Below are 20,470 nucleotides of genomic sequence, written 5' to 3'. Positions count from 1 at the left end.
AATTCAGTGGGGCTTGATCCCATGTAAATGGGGGTTAGGACTGCAGCCTAAGCCTCAAGAGAGTTCTATAGTACTTCTGAGTAAACATGCTACGGTTATACGTAAAAATATATAATAAAAATGGTAATACAAAAATATAATATGCGCTTATTCTCATTACAAAAAAAACCCAACCGTAAAGCATATACAAAGGCAATGCAGATGTACACACTTCAGAACTTCCCATCGTAATAAACTTGCTCGCTTGAGTTCCCCGCCCCCCCGCCTACTTCTAAGGCAATTCTTATGCAAAAGCCTCCCCCTCTTTCGTACAGTCCCGGAAACACTTGCTTCCTTGCTTGCTTTCAATTCCGGGTCGCTCATTAAATGCGGCCAGTCAGAATCAAACACGAACGAGGTCTCCCTGCCACACTCAAACACGCATGCGCAGCGCGAGGCGGGCGTATCTCTCGAATGCCACGTTCCAAAGAAGAGAGGCGAAAGTAGGCGGGGAGGGGAGGGAATTTCGTTGAGGTCAACCAATCAGAAACGGCTGGTCCGAGTTTCTAAGAGCGGCCGCGTTATCCAATCCCAGTCACCGGAGAGGTCGGTACGGCCAATCAAGGCCCGCGGAGCAAAGGAAACTCTCGCGGCTGTTCGGAAGTAGGGAAGGAAAGGCGACGCGACCTTTAAAGCTGACCAATCCAGGACCGGAGGGCGGCCTTAGGCTCCACGCCAGTTCAATGAGAGCTGAAGCGTAGGAGGGCGGAAGCAGCCAATGGGCGATAGACGCAGCAGGGAGAGGGCGGGTTTATAAAGCGGGAGGCGGGCGCGGAGTGTTCTCTTTTGCGGCGCCTCTTCGTGGTCCGGTCTGTTCGCCTGGGATCCTGCCGTCATTGTCAGCGCCGCCATGAAGACCGCTCTGCTCTTCTCTCCGCTCCTCTGCCTGCTCTTCCTGGGACGGGCCTGCCTGGCCAGCGACGCAGATATCGAGGAGGACGAGGGCGTCCTGGTGCTCAAGGCGGCCAACTTCGAGCGGGCGTTGGAGCAGCACCCGAACATCCTGGTGGAGTTCTGTGAGTGGAGGGGCGCCGGGGGGGGGGAGCGCGGATGAGGGTGGAGAGGGAAGGCCGGCCGGGTGGGAGGGGAAACTGAGGTTGGGGTCCCCCTGTTCGTGCCCCTTTAGGGAGGGATGGGGAACAGTTTTTTTCAGAGTTAGAGGCCCCCCCCGCCATTAGGGAAACAACCCCTGCCTATTCAGACGTTACACTGTTCACGTGAGAAGGGGACTTGCGAGAGCTGGCGTGCGCCGGCTGCGGTAATGTCTCTATCAGCCCAAAGAGGGGCCTGCAGGCGTTTGCTCGTCTTTTGCTGTTGGCGTGTCCCGGATGCATGGAATAGGCCGGTGCTACTGTTGCCCTATATTTTCAGCCTTGAAAATAGGGGTATAGATAAATGCTTACGAGTCGGCTATGAAACACTGGTAGTGTCTCATGCAGGAGAGCACAGGGGCCCGCTGAAGAGTGCAAAGTGCGTTTGAAATGCACCTCTCTCAAGTATTGGGGAAAGCATTGTGCCATGTTATGTCTGTTGGTGGCATTGCAATAGCACCAGGAGTACTGTTGGAAGGGGCGTGCCAGTAAAGTTAAGAGGCTTCGGTGGAGTCTTGGAAGACTCCCAAAGTTGGATGTGCTGTGCTAGTTGCAGGTTGTTGCTGACAGCAGTGCAGGACAAGAAACCTTGAACTATGTACTGGGGAGAGATTTACATCAAGTGAGCAACAGTATTGAGGATTGAGCCTGTCTCTTCCTTTTCTAGATATTCTAGATTTCCTCGTTGTCTTGCCTACTCATTGCTTTTCCACTGCAGAGACTGCTTGTAAAGTAATAGGTGAAGAGGGAGAAACGTCATGTTAGGATTTTGTGATAGGAAAGGTGCTGGTTATAGTACTACAGGGCAGTCAAAGGGGAAGCTTTCCTTGCCATAATTTTCATGCCCACCCGTCACTTGGATGCGATCTGCATGGAATGTTTTGTTGTGGGTTCATTCCTGTTGATAGAAAGTATCAGTGTTGGAGGGTTGCACAGTAATTACTTTGATACTAAGTACTTATCTTTTTCAGATGCACCCTGGTGTGGTCACTGTAAAGCTCTGGCCCCAGAGTATGTGAAGGCAGCAGCAAAATTGAAATCTGACAACTCAGAAATCAGGCTGGCCAAGGTGGATGCAACAGAAGAATCAGAGCTTGCCCAACAGTTTGGTGTTCGAGGCTACCCTACTATCAAATTCTTCAAGAATGGTGATAAATCATCCCCTAAAGAATACACAGGTGAGACTGTGGTAATGGTTAAAAAGTCTGGAACATGTGAATTGAGGTGGGGGGACCAAATCTGGAACATAAAGCAAAAGTGACACAAGAGGATACTTCTTGGTTTGATGCCTAAACCGTTGGCATTCACTTCATGTTGTTCAAATATAGTTCTCTGCCTCCTTTAAGCTGTTTGTTCATGTTGTATATATATTTCACCAGTTCAAAAGTTCTCTGCTAAATAGTCCCACGAAAAAATGTTTTTCGTAGAGGACTTGCAACTTTGTCCTTTCATGTAATTCTTTTAGTTGTTAGAAAGACAAGGATAATCTGTTAAATAGGAATAAGGTACTGTGGTTTCACATTTCTAGCGTAGAACTCCTGACACAAATGAAGGACAAGTTGGTGTTGCTTTTTAATAGTTGCCCTTAGGATATATCTGCTCCCTGCTTTGTATATGATGGAATCACAAATGCAAAATTGCAGCTCTTGAAGCAATTTACTGCATGTAATACCCTCCCTCACCATTGTTTATTCCTTACAGCCCAATTCTGTGTGTATCTATTCAGTAGTAAGCTCCATGGAGGTCAGTGAGGCTTGCTGCCAAGAAGAGGTAGATAGGGCTACAGCCAAAGGCAATAAATCTATTAAGCAGTGACTATTTCAGTGTCTGTATTCTGAACAGCATTCTAGCCTTGAAGGAGAAGTCTGTGACTCAAAGCACTGAGCTCATGCTACTGCTCAGTCATAGCCATTCATTCACTAGAGTCTATTTCAGCCTCTTTCCTACGTATAAAATGGATGTCCTATTTTTTGAAGTTGTATCAAAACTAAATGAGAGTTTATCAAATGTTTCATATTCCCAGTTTTGTGTAACTGAGACAAGCATACACCTGTAGTTGCATTTAAAAACACAAAAGCATAGGCACTAGCATGTCATAAATGATAAAAATAGTAACAGTTTTTCTTCCACATGTTACTTGTTGAAATATGGGGTTGAGGTGGAAGTCTAGCAGTATTTGTAGGACATGCACATGAGTAAGGCTGCTTTATAACATTACCTGCACTCTGCTCCCTGTTGTCCCTCAGCAAAAAACCTCTGATCCATCCAGCCTTCTGTTTTCTGGACCTGATTGTCTTGCCTATAGTCAGCACTCTTGGCAAAATTATTCTGAGCACGGAAATACCCTTCTTGCAGCCCTATGTTGCCTTTGAGTCCTCCCTGATTCAGCTTCAAAGCTCTCAGTAGCTTTCACCCTCTTGCCTCACTGCTGCCACATCTCTTTCCCTGTCTCTGTTGCTTGGCCAGCTCCTCCATTCTTGGTCATCTAGCTGTCTTCTGCTCCTTCAATGACTGTACCTTGTGACTTGAACTGCCTCCCAAAACCCTTCCTACATAACCATTTGCAAAATCACCTTTTCCACAAAGCTTTTGACAGACCCCTACTCCTAAAGCACCATTGCAACTAAGCCTTTAATACATGTAACTGAAATGTAATTTCCCCCATGTTTACCCCCTCCCTCTTTCCCTTCCGTTCCTTTGTTTGCCTGCTTTATCTGTTTCTAAATGGTACGAGCCTTGGCGCAGGGACATGTCCTTCGTCTGAATGCTTTTGTTGAGATTCTTGCCTTACAGGGGATCAGATTAGATAAAACCCAGGGTCATTCTCAACTCTACAATTCATGAGTTGTGCCATATATGTGGATGATATAAGTGCTAGACAAACTACTTTTATCACCAAAGATAATCATAATGGAAAGCCTGTGGTCAAAGAGTTATTAAAACTCCTAGTCATATAAAAAAAGAAAAATAACACAGGTCAAAGTAATGAAGTTTTTAAAAGGTGGTGGCTGATGGAAGGTACAGAAGTAGGATGGGGGTGGGGCACAATGATGTAAGAAGTCTATTCCCTAGACATTGCTGCTGATTCTCTCCCAAGATTCCATGGTGACAGTTGGGAAGAATCCCGCCATGCTTAGGAACCTGCCACCTAGAAATAGGCACAAAAATCTCCTCATTTAGGAAGCTGAATGGTCTTCAGCTATTAACTTTTTGTGCTGGTGAATGGTGAAAAACTGCATTGGGAGGGCAACACTACAGAATGGCCAGTCCCCCATCCTTAGATCCCATTGTAGGGGAAGATGAGCTTCCAGTTGTAGGGGAAAAAGTGCTTTCAGTTATAGGAGAAGATGAGCTTTCAGTTGCAGAGGAAGATGAGCTTTCAGTTGTAGGGGAAGATGAGCTTCCAGTTATAGGGGAAGAAGTGCTTTCCGTTGTATGGGAAGAAGAGCTTGCAGCAGCCACAGAAGCCACATGTAGGATAGGTTTTCCCACAGGTATGGCTGTCCTGTCTCTGATTTTGGCTTTCTTGAAAGGCAGCCTGTGCAGCCACTTTGAGTGCTGGTAAAGTTAGTTATTACCTTTTGCATATAAAAAAATAGGTTTATTTTATTTATTACATTTCCAAACTACCCTTCATCCAAGGATCGCAGGGCAGTTTACAATATCAGAAAACAAAAATACATTGCATAGTAACAAAACAAAAAGCAATAACCCATCCCCAGGTTGCTGTATCAATATATGCGTTAAATGTTACAGGCTTGGTTATGATTCTTTCTCGTATGGTAAAAGTAGCTGTAATAAGCAATCCCATACATCTTGAACTGAATTCTTTGGGCATCATTTTCGACTTGGTGGGTGGGTGTTTAGCTTGGTCCAGCAGAGTTTTGAGAGCTGCCTGGAGAATATGGAGTACACACCCATTCTGTTTCTCACACTGCTTGGCCCTGTCCAAATAAGGAAAGCAGGGCTCTGTCCCCAGTACCAGCTTCACCTAACCTGGCTAGCCAAGCCAAAACACACATTTGTCAGGATCTAGCCCCTGCCCTTCAGTGCAATCCTCTGCATGTTTTTATACATCCCATTGTATTCAGTGGGGTTTACTCCCAGGTAAATGTACATAGGATGGTGGTTTTATCTCGGAGCTTTCACTGCCAGAGATCATGAGCGATCACTTGCTCCCCTGCTGCAAACTTTGGGAGTGAAGGAGGCAAGGCAGTGGAAGGTGAAGGTGGTGGCTGTTCCTAACTCCCCCCTTCAAAGCTTACAGCTGGGGTATGGCTCTTTCCTGTTGTTTCATCAATAAAGCTCAGTAAAACTGGAACAGTTTCTGCACCACCACCACCCTCAAGCTCCAGGCTGCAGCTCCACTTGTCACCCTTGCAATGTGGGTGATGATCACAGTGAGCAGGTATCTACCCTCCTGCCTATAGGGAAGGGTATAGGGTATCTATAGGTATACCCTGTAGGTATAGGGAAGGGCAATTCGTATTATTTACATGTGGGGAATTTTGAAATGGAGATTGGCATAGTAACTTATCTTGCATTGTATATAATCAGTGCAAGATTAGCTTAAAGCAGATTCTAAAGGCAGCTAGTTTTGGGTGGAGCCTCCCAAGAGTTAGAAATACAGATCTAATTTTAACAACGTTGAAAAACCTATTTGTTGCTTTTAAGCTTTGGTACTGTGGTAGAAAATCTTGCTTCCTGTATTTTTTCTTCACTCAACCATTTTGTGGTATTCTTCAGCATGGAAATGCTTGCATCTTGCAGAACGTTTTGCATCAGTGATATTATAATGTGGCCCAAGCTCCAAATATACATGAGCCAATGTGGTGATAGAAACAGCATGCTCTTAAATGTTACTATGAAATATTTTTTTGCACCAAGTAAAGCAGCTTTGTGCTCAATAGCACCTTCTGGTGGCAACTTTGTCTTGGAAGGCAAAGGGGGAAGAGAAGAAGGTGAACAGAAACTCTTTGCCCTCTGAACCAGGAAATAATGGGAGTTTCCACTTGGGGTGATTAGATCAAGTGCTCCAACTTAAACGTGAAAGAGATTCTGATGTGTCTTTCCCCCCCTAATACAGCTGGCAGGGAAGCAGATGACATTGTCAACTGGTTGAAGAAACGCACAGGCCCAGCAGCCACTGCCCTGGCAGATGTAGCTGCTGCTGAGAAACTGGTGGAATCCAGTGAAGTTGCTGTGATCGGGTTCTTCAAGGTAGAGTGCTTCACTCGGTTACTGTTGCTTTTAGCTGACCTCCCTTGGAGGCCTTTATCTGGGAAGAGATTACACCAGGGCTCGCTAACCTGTTTGGGTCCATGGGCAGTCTAACACAAAGTTCCCTGGGTGACCTGAGCCTAGACAGTCTCTTAACCTAACCTATCTCCAATTGGAGAGGATGAGAACCATGTATGGCACCTTCAGCCCTTAGGGGGAAGGTGGAATAAAAATAGAATAAATAAACTTGCAAACCAGAGAAACATGTGGGCATCGCATACCACAACCTGCTCAATTGGTTACAGTAGAATCAATCGTGCCCAATTTCAGCGGGGAGGGGAAGTCGTGGACACAGGGAAATTACAGCTAGAGTATGATGCCCATTTCTTTATCCCATCTTGGCTCTTTGTTGTTCTTGCATCACTGAGTAAGCAACATGCATCAAATCAGGGCATTGTGTGGAGTATTTAAAACTTAAAATCTTTTTTCTTTCCGTTAGGATGCAGAATCTGATGCTGCCAAGCAGTTCTTGTTGGCAGCAGAGTCCATTGATGACATTCCTTTTGGGATCTCTTCCAACAGCGATGTCTTTGCCAAATACCAGCTCAGCAAAGATGGAGTTGCCCTTTTTAAGAAGGTGAGTGGTGCAAAATATTCCCATTATGTGCTACATCTGGCTGGCTGCACTCTGCTTCCCCAATATGTTTCTGTTCCACATCCACCCACACTGTTCACACAGGTCCAAATAGTACTTTAAAAACTTGATTTGAAGGAGGAAATTGGAAACCACTTGAATTTTTTCTCATCAGCTTCCCCCTCCCTCCTGGAAGTGCTCTTATATCCTAAGAGTGCATGGGCTTTAGCCTGTAAAACCCAGTTGCTTCCTCAAAGGGTACTTCTAGTATCACAACTGAAATGGTGGTGTGAAGAGGAACTGATGCCGGGCTTTTGTTTTCAAGGTCAGTATAGATGATTAAGGCAAGAGAATCTTAATGATTGGCAGCAAGACTCATTGCTACTTAAATTGCAATTCTCTGGAACAAAACCAGTCTTTCCGCTGCTGAGCTTGTTGGTGGAAACCAAGCACACTTGATGGATTGTGAAAGCAGAACAGGAAGAAGCAGTCTGAGTAGCTTATTCAGCAAGTTAACCTTGTTAATATAATAGCTAGCTCTGTTCAGATGCTAGAGAACCAGAATGGGGGGGAGGGGGAACTTCCAAACAGGGACACTTGTGGGGGAAAAACACCCCTGCTTTGTGTTGCAAGCCACAAGAGCAAGATCTTGACTCATGCCATTATCAATATTTAGGTTGCCAAAGTGGTTTGTCAAACGGTATGGGGCCCTCAGCGGAGCAACCATTAAGGGAGGAAATCTCAGACTCCAGAATCCTCCAGAACCTACTGTAGTTGTGGGCATTGACTTTTGATAGTGGGAATGAGCGCCATTACAAAGTGGATGGAGACCCCACAGTGTCCATACCCTTCTCTCCACCTGAGAAGAGTAGAGCAACGCATGCTCTCTCCTGCTGTAAAGGCATCTATAGCCTGTAGATCACACCCTGACTGCCTTTTTAAGGTCAATTCTCCCTGCTTCAAACAGGCTTTTCCACCTTTAAGTGTTTGGCATGTTAAGCTGAATACTTGCTTTTAAAAACCTTTCAATCTGTTAAGGGGGTGGGGAAGTTGTGTTTGGCCAGCACTTTTATTAAAGGATAGGAGGTAAATTTCTGATTGGCCAGCTCTTCTATCTAAAGGGGGTACTTTTTTGAGTGGCTTAGAACTTTCCTCACTCTTATTCTCCATTTCTTGCTCCTCAGTCTTGGAGCTGTTGAGACTTCAACCAGCCAAAGTAAAAACACATCCCTTTTAGTTGCCAAAAGGACACTTGCCCAAGCTTCTGAACTCTTCAGTTGCACACCTGTCAAATGCTTGAATTTTTACACGGTTAACTCTTTGGTGCTGCCATTTTATTTTTATTTTTTTTGCTTCCAACCAAAATGAAACAAACATTTGAAACTGTTCCTACCACATTTGCACATGGCCCCATAGAGCTTGAGTGTCATGAAGTGACCTCACTGATGCCCGGGAATATTGTTTGGAATGAGACGAAACCGTGTAAGCAGTTACAGAATTGGACAGGACGTGAAATCCCCCTGCAGCTGTTAAGTGGTGAAGCACTGGGAGGAATTCTGTGTAGCGCTAAGCAGATAGCTCTGTCAGCACAATAAATTCTGCTTGCCTGATGGAATGACTTGCCTCTCTTTCCCGGCTGATAGTTATATACCCTCCCTCCCCACATGCTGTTCTGGGGGTTGTACACACACACACACACACACACACACACGGAGTAAAACCCTGTTGTGTTTGCAAAGTCTTTGTATGTTCTTCCGCTAGCAGGCCTCTAAACATTGGGGCTGGTAAGAGTGGCACTCAGAATCTTCTAGACTTTGGCAAGACTGCATTTGGAATCTTGAGGTATCTCTAAGTTGGCTAGTTTCTGCTAAGATTACAGGGTATAGTAAAAGCAGAGCTGGTAGGTTCTAAATCAGGCCCGCCAAATGTTTTGAGACTACAATTCCCATCATCCCTGACCACTGGTCCTGCTAGCTAGGGATCATGAGAGTTGTAGGCCAAAAACACCTGGAGGGCCAATGTTGAGGAAGCCTGTTCTAAATGCATCTCACTGGAGGTGCATGAAGGCCAGGAACCGGTTTATTATAAGTCTTATGTAGCACACATAAACAAGCAGAGGTGTTATTGGCAGAACTGTAGAACATCTAGTCCCTGGTAAGGCTGCACATTTTAAAGTTTTGTTTCTTTGTGACCGCTGACTTGTGCCTCCTTCCCAAGTGCATTCTAATAAACTGTTCTTCAGGGTTAGGTTATATTAAAAACTGGCATTTTATAAAACACTTCTGAATGTGCCAACAGCATTTTTGGTTAACCTGCCAATGTGAAGGCAGGTAGCTCTTACTATATATATGGTGTCTGGGGGAAAACTGGCTTACCTAAGGCTACCTATTGAGTTCATGGCTAAGGTGAGATTTGAATGCAGCACTGCAGCTACCCAACTTTGCTTTTTGTTTCCTTGTCTTTTGCACAAGCTTCACATTGTCTTGAAGTAGATTTCTTTGTATCACTTTCCTGGAAAGTTACTCAAACAGTGACCTATGTGTGCGGCCCCCAGAGTTGTCGCTAGGGAGCCCAGCCAATGGGATCACTGCTTTCCCTTGCATGTCTTCTTGGTGGATAACCTTGATTCTCCTATGTCTGTTACTCCCTGCCCCTTTCCAGGGTGCCAGGAAAGATTTTGAGAACCTGGACAGTAATAGGTGTTGCTCTGCAGGAAAATTATTCCTGGCAGAGGAATGATAGCGTGCTTTCTGACTTCTGTTCCTGCTTGGCTAACAATAGCCCTGCAGGGATGTGTTGTCCTCTGAGTAAACTGCTATATATTTACTGGTTCCATGTTGTGTGCTGCTGCCTAGGACACTACCTCCTTTTTAGTGGTTCTGTTGATCAGATAAATATATCTGCTTCCAGCAGACCTGCACAACCTGTTGCCTGCCAGGAAATGAGCAACCTGCTTCTGTGACTTTTGAGAGTTGTGTATTTAAAATACTGTATAATATTGATGAAACCCCTTTTGAGTTAGTGGGTATATAGCAAGAATCTGGCAATCCACTTAGTGCCAAACTCCTTTCTAGTCACTGCTCTGTTTACTCCTATGGAGCCTTGAATCCTAGCTTGTTAGTAAGATGAGAGCTTTGGCAGAGATTCTACCCTGGATTTTAACTTGAGAAATTCTGTGCCTTGCTTGCAGGGTGAAATGTGCATCATAGTTTGTGTCAAGACTTGTCAGTGGGAGCCCTACAGATATAACACTCAGGATTGTGTATTCTGTACTTGTAAAAATTGGAGAAATAATGGATAGAAAGCAAGCTGGACTCCATGTTTGCCTTTTTTTACATAAATCTGAATAATAGCCTGGTTGTGGCAGAAGATATATGTTAGGCCCTAAAGTCCCATTCCTCAAACTATTGACCTGTTTTACATGTAATACTAGTCCAAACTATGACATGGCATGTGGGCTACTGGAGAGAGCCGTTTTGCTTCTCTGCTCCTCCTGCGTTTGCTGTGAGCTAAGTCATGATTTGGCTCAGTGTTGTGTTTGGTTCACACACCATTAGAATCCAAGCCCAGGTTTGGATAACACATGAGCCTGAACCAGTCTTTGGTTTACAGCAGTGCAGCTGCAGAAGGACTGGAGGAGGAACAAAATGGCCACAGTCTCACCCCTGGTAGTCAGGTGTGTTCAAGCCATAGCTTGGCTTAGGATTGAATGTGAACTGAGCCATTCTCGGTTTTGCTATGCCATCCTTTAGTCCTACATACTTGCACACATTTTTCCATAGACATAAGGGTTAGAAGCCTAAACCACCACTGACGTTTTCAGGAAACCGAATGATTTACTCAATACCAAATTCTGCATGCCTGTAGAATTGCAACATACACTCAATCTGCCCATAACCTGTGTTTTGGTGATAAGTAGGCTGATGACCCAACTGTAACTCTTGATTGATCTCAACCATAAGTCGGCTTAATTTATTCTCACGAGTCCCTTTGTGCTTGTTTCCAGTTTGATGAAGGACGTAACAACTATGAAGGGGAGATAACAAAAGAGAATCTGTTGAACTTCATCAAATCAAACCAGCTGCCCTTGGTGATTGAATTCACTGAACAGGTATGGAAGTGGCTCTCTAGCAAGGCAGGGTTGGTTGGTTGGTTGGTTGGTTGGTTGGCTGGCTGGCTGGCTGGGTGACCTAACCCACGCCTTGATCTGTGTCTACCAATCAGGAGTGGAGAATGCTAACCAGACAAATTATACCAAGTAGAATGAACTGTAAATGAGGGAGGTGGGAGTTTGCATAATCTTGGCAACTGGTAACACTCTTGGCCCTAGCATGCATCTATTTGTTCTTCCACAGACGGCACCCAAAATCTTTGGAGGAGAGATCAAGACCCACATCCTGTTGTTCCTGCCCAAGAGTGTTACAGACTACCAGGGGAAACTGGATAACTTCAAAAAAGCAGCAGAGAGCTTCAAAGGGAAGGTGAGGACCAGGAAGTGACGTATTAAAAATCCTTTCTTCGCCCCCTAGGCTTCCCAGGTGGTGAACACTGGCACTTACAGTGGTACCTCTGGTTGCGAACAGGATCCGTTCTGGAGCCCCGTTTGCAGCATTAGCAGAATGCAACCCACGTCTGCGCAGGTCGTGATTCGCCGCTTCTGTGCATGCGTGACGTCATTTTGCGTCTGCGGATGTGCAAGCGGTGAAACCCAGAAGTAACCCTTTCTGGTACTTCTGGGTCGCCGTGGGATGCAACCTGAAAAGATTTAACCTTTAACAAACGTAACAAGAGGCATGACTGTACGGTTCTAATATTGCGGCTTCTCAGGAAGGACATGGATTAGGATCATAGGAGTTTCAGAATATAGCTAAGTAACATGAACAGTAGCACAAGCTGCTTCAGCATAGACTGCTCCTAAATAGCCCCAGCAATCAGGTGACAACTAAAGTCTTTGAATGGAATAAGCTTGGTCAATGGTTGCACTGAAACACCCTGGGGAGACTTGAGGAATATTCAGGGGAGCCTTCGAGGGGGGGGGACCATCCTTTCATTAACTTGCAAGCTCATATCTTCCTGCATTATCTCTCTCTTTGAGGAACATTCAGGGGAGATGGCAGGGACAGAATGGGGCGTGTGAAGCAGAGGGGCAGAATGGGGGAGTCCCCACTGACTCAAGTCCTGTAATTGAACCCCGGTGTAAGTGACTCCCCCAGGGAAGCTGCAGAAAGATTGTGGTTGGTTAAGGGAGCCATGGAATCAGAAAGGTTGAAAACCACTGAGCTAAGTATTTGACAAGAACTTGCTTTAGGCTTATAGTTGGGCATGAAACACAATTAGGGTGGCAGGAGAAAGAATAGTTACTTAAGGAGGACATAAATAGCAAGTTTCTTGCCTATGCCATGCACTTGTCTAATGCCTCAATTCCACTGTTCTTCCTTTCTCCTCCGCCAAGATCTTGTTCATCTTCATAGACAGTGACCACAGCGATAACCAGAGGATCTTGGAGTTCTTTGGCCTCAAGAAAGAGGAGTGCCCTGCCATCCGCCTCATTACCCTGGAGGAGGAAATGACCAAGTACAAGCCGGATTCAGAAGAGCTGACTCCAGAAAACATCAGGGACTTCTGCAATAAGTTCTTGGAGGGCAAAGTTAAGGTAATTCTTTTTTTCTTCTTTTTTTGTATTTTGTTCTTGAGGCAGGCATCCATGTGAGGTGATCCCCGCAGCACGAATCACACGAAACCTGAGAACAGTCACGTGGCACAAAGTCTTTCAAGCTGGCTTTGCAGCACGTCCAGCAGCCCAGTATTTAGACTTCATGCTGAGAAGCCCAAAGGGCAAAGCCAGTGGGGCACGGTGCCAGTATGGAAATAGCCTTTAAATGCTGATAAAGTGAGCTTGACAAGTCTGGGAGCTGCTCATAGAACTGCATCACCAGCTCTTAAGAACTACCTCTGCCTTAACGGCAGCATGGCCTTGTCCTCACGTGGCACGAGCGCTTGGGAGGCTTCCATCTTAATCTGGAGATGAAAGCAGCTGTACAGCAGAGCCAGCTACTGCTTTTGTTCTGCCCCACACCTGAATTTTGCAGGGCTCTTTCTTGGCTCTGCCTATTTCATCTACTTTTCTTGCCTCCCATTATTCCTTTTCCTGTTCAGTGAAGTTGCAGCCTTCATCTTAATTACTCAGTCGACTGGACAAGTACACCTTTAAAGAACATCTGCAGGTCCTTTGAAAAACTGGAAGGGATTATTAAACGAGGCTAAAAGTTCAGGATGACCTTTCTAATTGGGAAAGCTGAGTTGATGACAGGGAAGAAAAAGTATTGAGTGATACCTGGCTTGATGGATATTCTTGAATAGGATACAGGACTATGGTAGATCTATTTTGGAACACATAGACAGTAAGGTGTTGCATGACATAAAAGGTAAAATACATTCTAGGTTGTATTAATACATACTCATGTTGTAGTACTCTTTTGGTCAGCCTGTTAACATATGAGTGCGAGCATGTGGTCAATGAAGCCCCTGCCACTTGGCTGTAAAGGCTGAGTGTTATATATCTATATGCTTCCCCCGTATCAGACTCTGTAGATAGGAAGCTGGTGCGTTTTTGGAGAAGGAAAGTCTAGAACTCTCTTCTGCTCTGTTGCGTTCTGCTAGATTGGGGGTATATGGTCATTGAATCATGCAGTCCCCCACCTTCACACTAAAGATGGTTCTGTCCCATAGGTGGTGTAACATATGCCTCCTTTTTAATGTGTAGCATAGCCCTTCGGGCAGCATTCCTCACTTCTGAAAAGAGACTTGAAGTTATTTAGAACTACAGGGATGGTTTGTGTGCTGGAAAGCAAATAGGAATAGAAACATTCCAAAGACCTCTAACCTCAGAGAAGGTTATGTTCAGCATTGGCCTGTTTGAAGACCCCTCACATTCATGAGATACAGTATTCATGGTCTTCAAGCAAAAGTAGATCTAGGGTTGAACAGTTTTGAGTTGGGAGTTTCAAAGCAGTTGATAGTTGAAAGATGTAGCCTAGGGGAAGTTGTAGGGGATTTTTCAGATGGGCTTCAAGACAAATTGAATGTTAAGCATGTTGGAAGGATAGAACACTTAATAGAACCCTGTGTTTGCATGCGGAATGCCCCAGCTTAGATCCCTGGCACCTCCAGGTGGGTCTGGGAGGGGTTGTCTGAAACCCTGGAGATCAGGGAGCTGAATGGACCAATGATCTGACTTCTGTACAAGACAGCTGGCTCTGTACCTTGGAACACAATTTTGACACAATGGTTTAATAGGTCACTTTCATTTTTAAAATGCTCTGGAAAACATCCTAGACCTCCTCTAGGGCTGGGTGATATATTGTCCAAAACTGATAAATCCGTATTGTGATATCAGTTCCATAATTTTTGACCTGGCAATATATTGTGAATTGTGTTTGTGTGTATTCGTGTGTGTGTGTGTGTGTGTGTGTGTGTGTGTGTGTGTGTGTATACATACGCTATGCAAACATAATCCTGCATGAAAAACCATGAAGCCCTCCAATGCCTGTACATAGCTCCATCTTTATTTTAGACATTGTGATATATCACTATATTGCGATGTTTAGCTGGTGATGTTGAAAACCACATATCGCCCAGCCCTAACTCCCTCTTGTAAAAATATTGGAACTAATCTGACTCTTGCAGCCATCCCCTCTTGCTTGTTGTACATATATCTTACCATGCATTTCTTTTGTTCTTTAACTGAAGCAGAGTGGGCTCTTGTCTACTCAGCATGCCTATGCCAGCTCCCTGTAAACACGCATCCTCCATGCAGCAGCTCATGAAGGACATGGCTGGGTCATTGGGTGGGGTGGGGGTTGACTTTGAAGGAGGAAGTCTATATTAATCTGACTTTTTATAGCCTCTGGCTTTTGTCAGTTGCTCTGTCCTGTCTTGGAACAGTGGGTGGGAGGGTTTCCTGTTGGCGCATTCCATGCTGTTGCTTTCATGTGGGTTCCTTTTTGCTTGTCTGTTTCAGCCCCATCTGATGAGCCAAGATGTTTCTGATGACTGGGACAAACAACCTGTCAAAGTTCTGGTTGGGAAAAACTTTGAAGAAGTGGCCTTTGATGAGAATAAGAACGTGTTTGTGGAATTCTGTAAGTATTTCGATAGCTGAGTCCACATGCACTCGCACCTTGGCGCATCCTGTCTTGAGTTGCACAGGTTCGGCTAGCGAAGAATGTTTCTCAGGTGGCAGGAACTGGGGAGTGAGTGGTTCTTGTTGAACAGATTCTAATCTGGGTTTTGTCCCCTTTCTGACTTGCAGATGCCCCCTGGTGTGGCCACTGCAAGCAGCTGGCTCCCATCTGGGATAAACTGGGTGAGACGTACAAAGACCATGAAAACATCATCATTGCCAAAATGGACTCCACAGCCAATGAAGTGGAGGCCGTGAAAGTCCACAGCTTCCCTACCCTCAAGTTTTTCCCCGCAGGCCCTGGCAGAACGGTGAGGAGACCGGTGGTCGGTCTGTGTAGGTGGCTGCCCCTGGGTGTTTTTCTTTCCCACTCCCAGGGTGTGCCTTGGTTTGAGTTGCTAAGGGTGGGTTCACAGGGGGTTCTTGCTATTACATATGCTCATGTACGGGCTATTCTCTCCTCGCAGCGATCATGGGAATCTAGTGGCTGGCTGCTCTTCTTCGACTTGTATGGGTGAAGGTGAATTTTCCAATCCCTTTTTTTTGCTTAGCTGTTCAGAAAGCGATTCTTCAGCCCCCAGTGCCCAGCGTTGTCTTTCGACTGCTGACACACTTCCTCCTTTGCTTTTGCAGGTTGTAGACTACAACGGCGAGAGAACGCTGGAAGGTTTTAAGAAGTTCCTGGAAAGTGGCGGAAAGGATGGTGGTGTAGATGAAGATGTGAGTATCTAAACCCAGACTGTGTTGGGCACTGGCTTGTGTAGCTGTTTTAGGGCAGGGTTCAGATGCAATCCCCGTGGAAGGGAAGTTTTGTCCTGCAAAGCTACTTTGGGCTTACTGTGGCAGCCGAGAATGCTGGTTCCTTAGCAACTTGTAAATAAAGCACAGCTGGTAATACCCAGAATGAACTGGGGTGGTGGGGAAGGGTGTTCCTGAATACCTGCCATTCCATGTGGACTAACCAGGCCACACAAACAGGCAGTCAGCCTGTGAGAGCCCCACCATTCCCAGATCAACTGCAAATGTTCAAGAGACATGATTTTTTTTTTTTACATTCTTCCCAGCGTTGATCCTACTATCTGTAGTTCTCGAGAGATGACCCTACACTGAATTGGCTCTTTCTCCAGCACCCAGCACCAGGTGCGAGTGTCCTCTTGCTTGAGTCAAGTGGTCGCTGCTGCCAGCATGTGTAACAATTTTTGCTTGTTCTGTTGCTGTGCTAGCAATGCTACTGGCTCTTTGCAGCACTGCTAGGCTTATCTGGGTGCTGCTGCCCAGCAGGAGTAGCAGCTGCACATAGAGGGGGTAAAGCTCATAGCCCAAGTTAGAATTGCTGTGCATTCAGGGCTGCCGTTCCTACATTACCATTGGATACAGGGAGCAACTGGTGACCCAGCCTTTGCACCTCTGCATGTTCCCGGACCCTGTATGGTGGGTTCTGTGTGATTTAAAGCTCTGTAGACTACACTTCTAGGCCTACAGTTATCAAGGGTGCCAAATGTTTGCTACAATGACCATGAGTGATGCATACACAGAAACTATATCCCGATTTGATTCCTTTGTCCCTGTTTTGAGCTTAAGTCTTTGCACCAGGCTTTGTGATCTAAGAGTGAACTGGCTTTGATATTCAGCATCTTGGTGATAGACACTATGGTTAGCTATCACTTACATGATTTTCAGGCACAGACCTGGCACTAACATGTAGCTGAGACCTAGCAGAGTAGAGCTGGCCAGCCCCATTTTGCTTTAGCTTGTTTGATTCTTTATCATCTCTGTACACTTTGGAAATTTGGATTTTGATTCAGTTTGGTTGTATGTCAGGTTCCAACACCTTGAAGACAGATAGCTTTTGAACCTGTGTTCTATAAGATGTCACCGGTGGAGGTTTGGGTATAAAAACATAAGAGTACTGAGCAAAAGAATTGGCCAAAAATGGCCATTAAATCTTCTTGGATTGTAACAGGTCCTTGAATCTGGGTTTCATGGAAACAGATTTTGAATTGAAGAATGTGATTGAATTGGAGGCAAACAAATTCTGTCCTTCCTGTGAATGGTATTCCAGTCCCTCGCGGCTGATTTTTGGAGGTGCTGTGTTGGCTGTTGGCTGGCCCTGTGTATTTCTTGCAACTGCTTTTGCATTTTCTCATTCTGAGAAGAATTGTGTGCTAGCAGGTTTTTCATAGTTGCTAGCTCACTCCATTCAAAAAGCATTGGTACCAGATGCTGAGAACAGGATAATGCTAAACATCTGGCTGTTATTCAGCATAGGCTGTTGTTGAAGATAACAGCCTATATTCTTTGCTTCTTGTCAGTATGCTGGTAGCCAGTCTATATTCTTTAAGGCAATGCAGTGGAATGGTATGGTGCAGGAATGCCCAAGAGGTCGATTGCGATCTATTGGTAGATCCCCGGGAGGTTTTGGTAGATTGTGGTCGATCACTGGGTCCTTTTCCTTAGCGCTGGTAAAATAGAATTCGGCCTCGCCGTGCCCTCCATTGCTGCACGATCTGCAGAATGGAAGATGGAGTTTACTCAGTGAGGCTGTTGTTTCCTCAGCGATCTGTTGGTGAGCTCAACAACTTTGACCTGAACCCCCCAAAAGGGTAGATCACTGCCAGTTTTTAGTTCTGTGAGTCTCTTGGGAGTTGGCCACCTCTGGTATAGTGTATATGAAATAATTGGCTGAGGGTATGCAAATCACTGAGGATTTTGCAAGCCACTGAAAGTCAACACTTCTGAAGAAAGAACTGGACATGGGTCGGTTTAGATCACAAATCTAAGGAACAGCCAATTGGATTTGCAGTATAGAGTACTGCATCAGTCATTCGGACTGAATCTCCACTTGTTTTACTTTTGCTTATTACTGTGAATGGAGCATTTATTTGTGAACGGACTGGTACAATTCTCTTGCAAGGCTTCCCTAATAATGAACCTGAATGTGACCTGTCAAGATCATCTCCTATGATTATACCTATTCTGGAGCTACTACTAATATTTGCTTAGAAAGTTCAAAGACAGATACTGGAACAGCTGCCTTGATCGCAGCTTCTCTTTATCTGTTATTTTGTGTGTGTTTGTGTGTGGAAGTGAGATCAGATTTTACCTTAACAGTACATGGTTGTGTTAATGAAGTTTTAATTCTAAAGTAAGTTTCTTAGAGGTCTTTTGTGCACTTCTTGGTTGAGCAAAACGTTAAAATCACCAACTTGGTTTTCAAATGCGATGGCATTCATCTGATTCAGAATGCTATATAGATGGAGAATGTGCTAAAGTTGGTACAGCAGGTTTGTTTTTATCCATTCAAATAATTTTGAGATGTATAGGGCAAGCAGAAAGCCAACAGACCTGGTGTTGACCCCATTGTCTTACAAGTTCCTTCTGCCTGGTATATGGAAATTTGTAGGTTGTTTCCATTTTTATTTTATTTTATTTTGCCTTGAGTGACTTGATGGAATGCATGGACTTTCCTTGGCCTGCACATCTCGGGAGGCAGGACTCTGTCTGCCAGAGGAGCAAAGTTCTGAGCATAGAGGCAGTTACATGAATTTCTCATGCTATTAAGGGCAATGACAGCTGCACTGGCAGGACCTAACTGTGTGTTGGCCTCCTTGGCACTGGCTGTGAGAGTAGCTGCAGCTGACCAAGCTTTTGCTTCTTCATTTAAACAGGATCTGGAAGATCTAGAGGATGCTGAAGAGCCAGATGCAGAAGAAGACGATGATGAAGCAAACACTTTAAAAGATGAACTGTAAAGACAAGTCCAATCTGCATATCCCCAGACACTACACTGTGGCTGCCACTTCATGCAGTTAAGCAAGTCCAGAACCAACTTGAACCAGAAGGCAGATGCTGTCTGAGAGTACAGGGAATGGTCTAAAGTAACCCTTCATCCTAACTTGTCTGTCAACTGATTCCTCTACTTAATTTTTATTATTATTATTATTTTCAGTTTGGAAGAGGGATCTGCCTAGGTAGCCAGCCCTGCTGGGTCTTCTCTTTCCCCCCTCCTTTACACACTGTGATGTACATTTTCTTTTCCTAGAGTGTTCTGTGATCTGGGTAGAAGCAGATTGAAATGGCAACATGTCCCATTGCCTAACTCACTTTGGAGCCTCACCAGTAATGCCGCCTTAAAACTTACTCACACTTGTCCAAATGTCATAAGCTGCTGTTGGCCCAGCAGGGTCTTGGATACTGTCTCGGCTGTTTTTCAATTACTATTTCTTTTGGGCTGCTCCGGTGTGGAGGAACCTACTGGGCTGACCACGGTGGTGGCAGTGGAAAGGGAAATGAGCAGGTCCTCTTAACTCATTGCATGGTCTTGCTTCCCTTTTATGCTGAACAGTATATGTATCTCTCTCTTCCAAAGATTAGGATGGCATAGAAGACTGTCCTTGAGGGGGAAAGGACCCAATTACTCCTGAGGCAAAACCTTAACTGGTGTTGCCACCTTGCCCCCTGAACAAACAATACGACTTGCTCTTTACGCATTTCCTTTGTGAATGGGTCTCCCAGGCATTTACAGAGCTGTTTGGGAAGGGGCCTACCAGAATGAAACAAAAAGGACACTCAATAACTAGGGCTTTTTTGTGGGGGTACTTGAGAGCCAAGGAGTGATGGGAGGAAAAGAATGTATGTTGACCCAATTGGAATTAGTTTGGAGCGTCTATGATGCTAAAAGGAATGGAACTCATTGGCCAAATAAAAGTTGATTTTAATACTATATTGTGTATCTGGCTGTTTTGTTTGAACTCTGGTTTAAGGAGAACTCTTTCCTCATCTAGGCCAGGAAGGATGAAAATGGATTTATTTATTTTTCTGTTGCTGAAACTTGCTTGCATGATAAATATTCCCCCCTCCTGGGGAAAACTTATATCCAGCCTTTTGCATGTTCTTACTATGGAATTCAAATCTGTTTTGCAGAAATGCACATTTGAACAAAGTAACTTCATTTGTGCAAAGTATTGCTTTAGGCTTTCAGTATCTAAAGAACAGTAAGTTCCATGGGAAGCGAACATGGTACTCTCCAGAGGTATACTATCACTTTCATCTTTGGCTATTTTGACTTCAGCTTATGAAAGTCCAATAGCAAGTATCTGGAGGGTGGATTTATGCTATGTGGTAGCAAAACCTTAAAGAAAAATGGCAGGAGTGGGAAATTACCTACTAAGTACGGAATATAGAATGATACAAACCGTTCATAGATAATAAAAAACTAATCTGTACATTTGAACATTGATTACATCAAAAAATGCTTGAATTATTTTATCTGCATTCAGCTGTGTGCAAGACTGTACTTGTGGG

The 20,470-nt window shown here is 44.8% G+C and overlaps 1 protein-coding gene across 2 annotated transcripts; it reads left to right on the top strand.

Annotated features, from left to right (window-relative positions):
* The first annotated feature begins 800 nt into the window (after positions 1–800).
* On the top strand, positions 801–19,889 carry P4HB (prolyl 4-hydroxylase subunit beta). Of its 2 annotated transcripts, XR_014165338.1 has the most exons (12): positions 801–1,055; positions 2,102–2,308; positions 6,217–6,350; positions 6,850–6,987; positions 10,991–11,095; positions 11,340–11,465; positions 12,437–12,637; positions 15,005–15,125; positions 15,296–15,477; positions 15,800–15,886; positions 16,231–16,306; positions 18,835–19,889. XR_014165338.1 is itself a non-coding variant. In XM_081899750.1 (11 exons), the coding sequence occupies exons 1-11, from the start codon at positions 890–892 to the stop codon at positions 18,916–18,918; spliced, it is 1,551 nt and encodes a 516-aa protein (XP_081755876.1). In that variant the 5' UTR covers positions 801–889; the 3' UTR covers positions 18,919–19,889. The 2 variants fall into 2 exon arrangements, 1 of the variants encoding a protein (XP_081755876.1); XM_081899750.1 differs by lacking the exon at positions 16,231–16,306.
* The last annotated feature ends 581 nt before the right edge of the window (positions 19,890–20,470 follow it).

The sequence above is a fragment of the Podarcis melisellensis genome (genome assembly GCF_964234715.1).
Source record: "Podarcis melisellensis genome assembly, chromosome: 2".
NCBI lineage: Eukaryota > Metazoa > Chordata > Lepidosauria > Squamata > Lacertidae > Podarcis > Podarcis melisellensis.
Note: the sequence above shows the minus strand (reverse complement) of the source record. Positions and strands in the feature narration are given on the sequence as shown.

Excerpts from the sequence above, each read along its gene's own strand:
- P4HB (XM_081899750.1), top strand. The coding sequence starts at position 890 with ATGAAGACCGCTCTGCTCTTCTCTCCGCTCCTCTGCCTGCTCTTCCTG. Across the intron at positions 6,351-6,849 it reads CTGTGATCGGGTTCTTCAAG|GATGCAGAATCTGATGCTGC; the intron begins GTAGAGTGCTTC and ends TCTTTCCGTTAG. Across the intron at positions 15,887-18,834 it reads ATGGTGGTGTAGATGAAGAT|GATCTGGAAGATCTAGAGGA; the intron begins GTGAGTATCTAA and ends TCATTTAAACAG.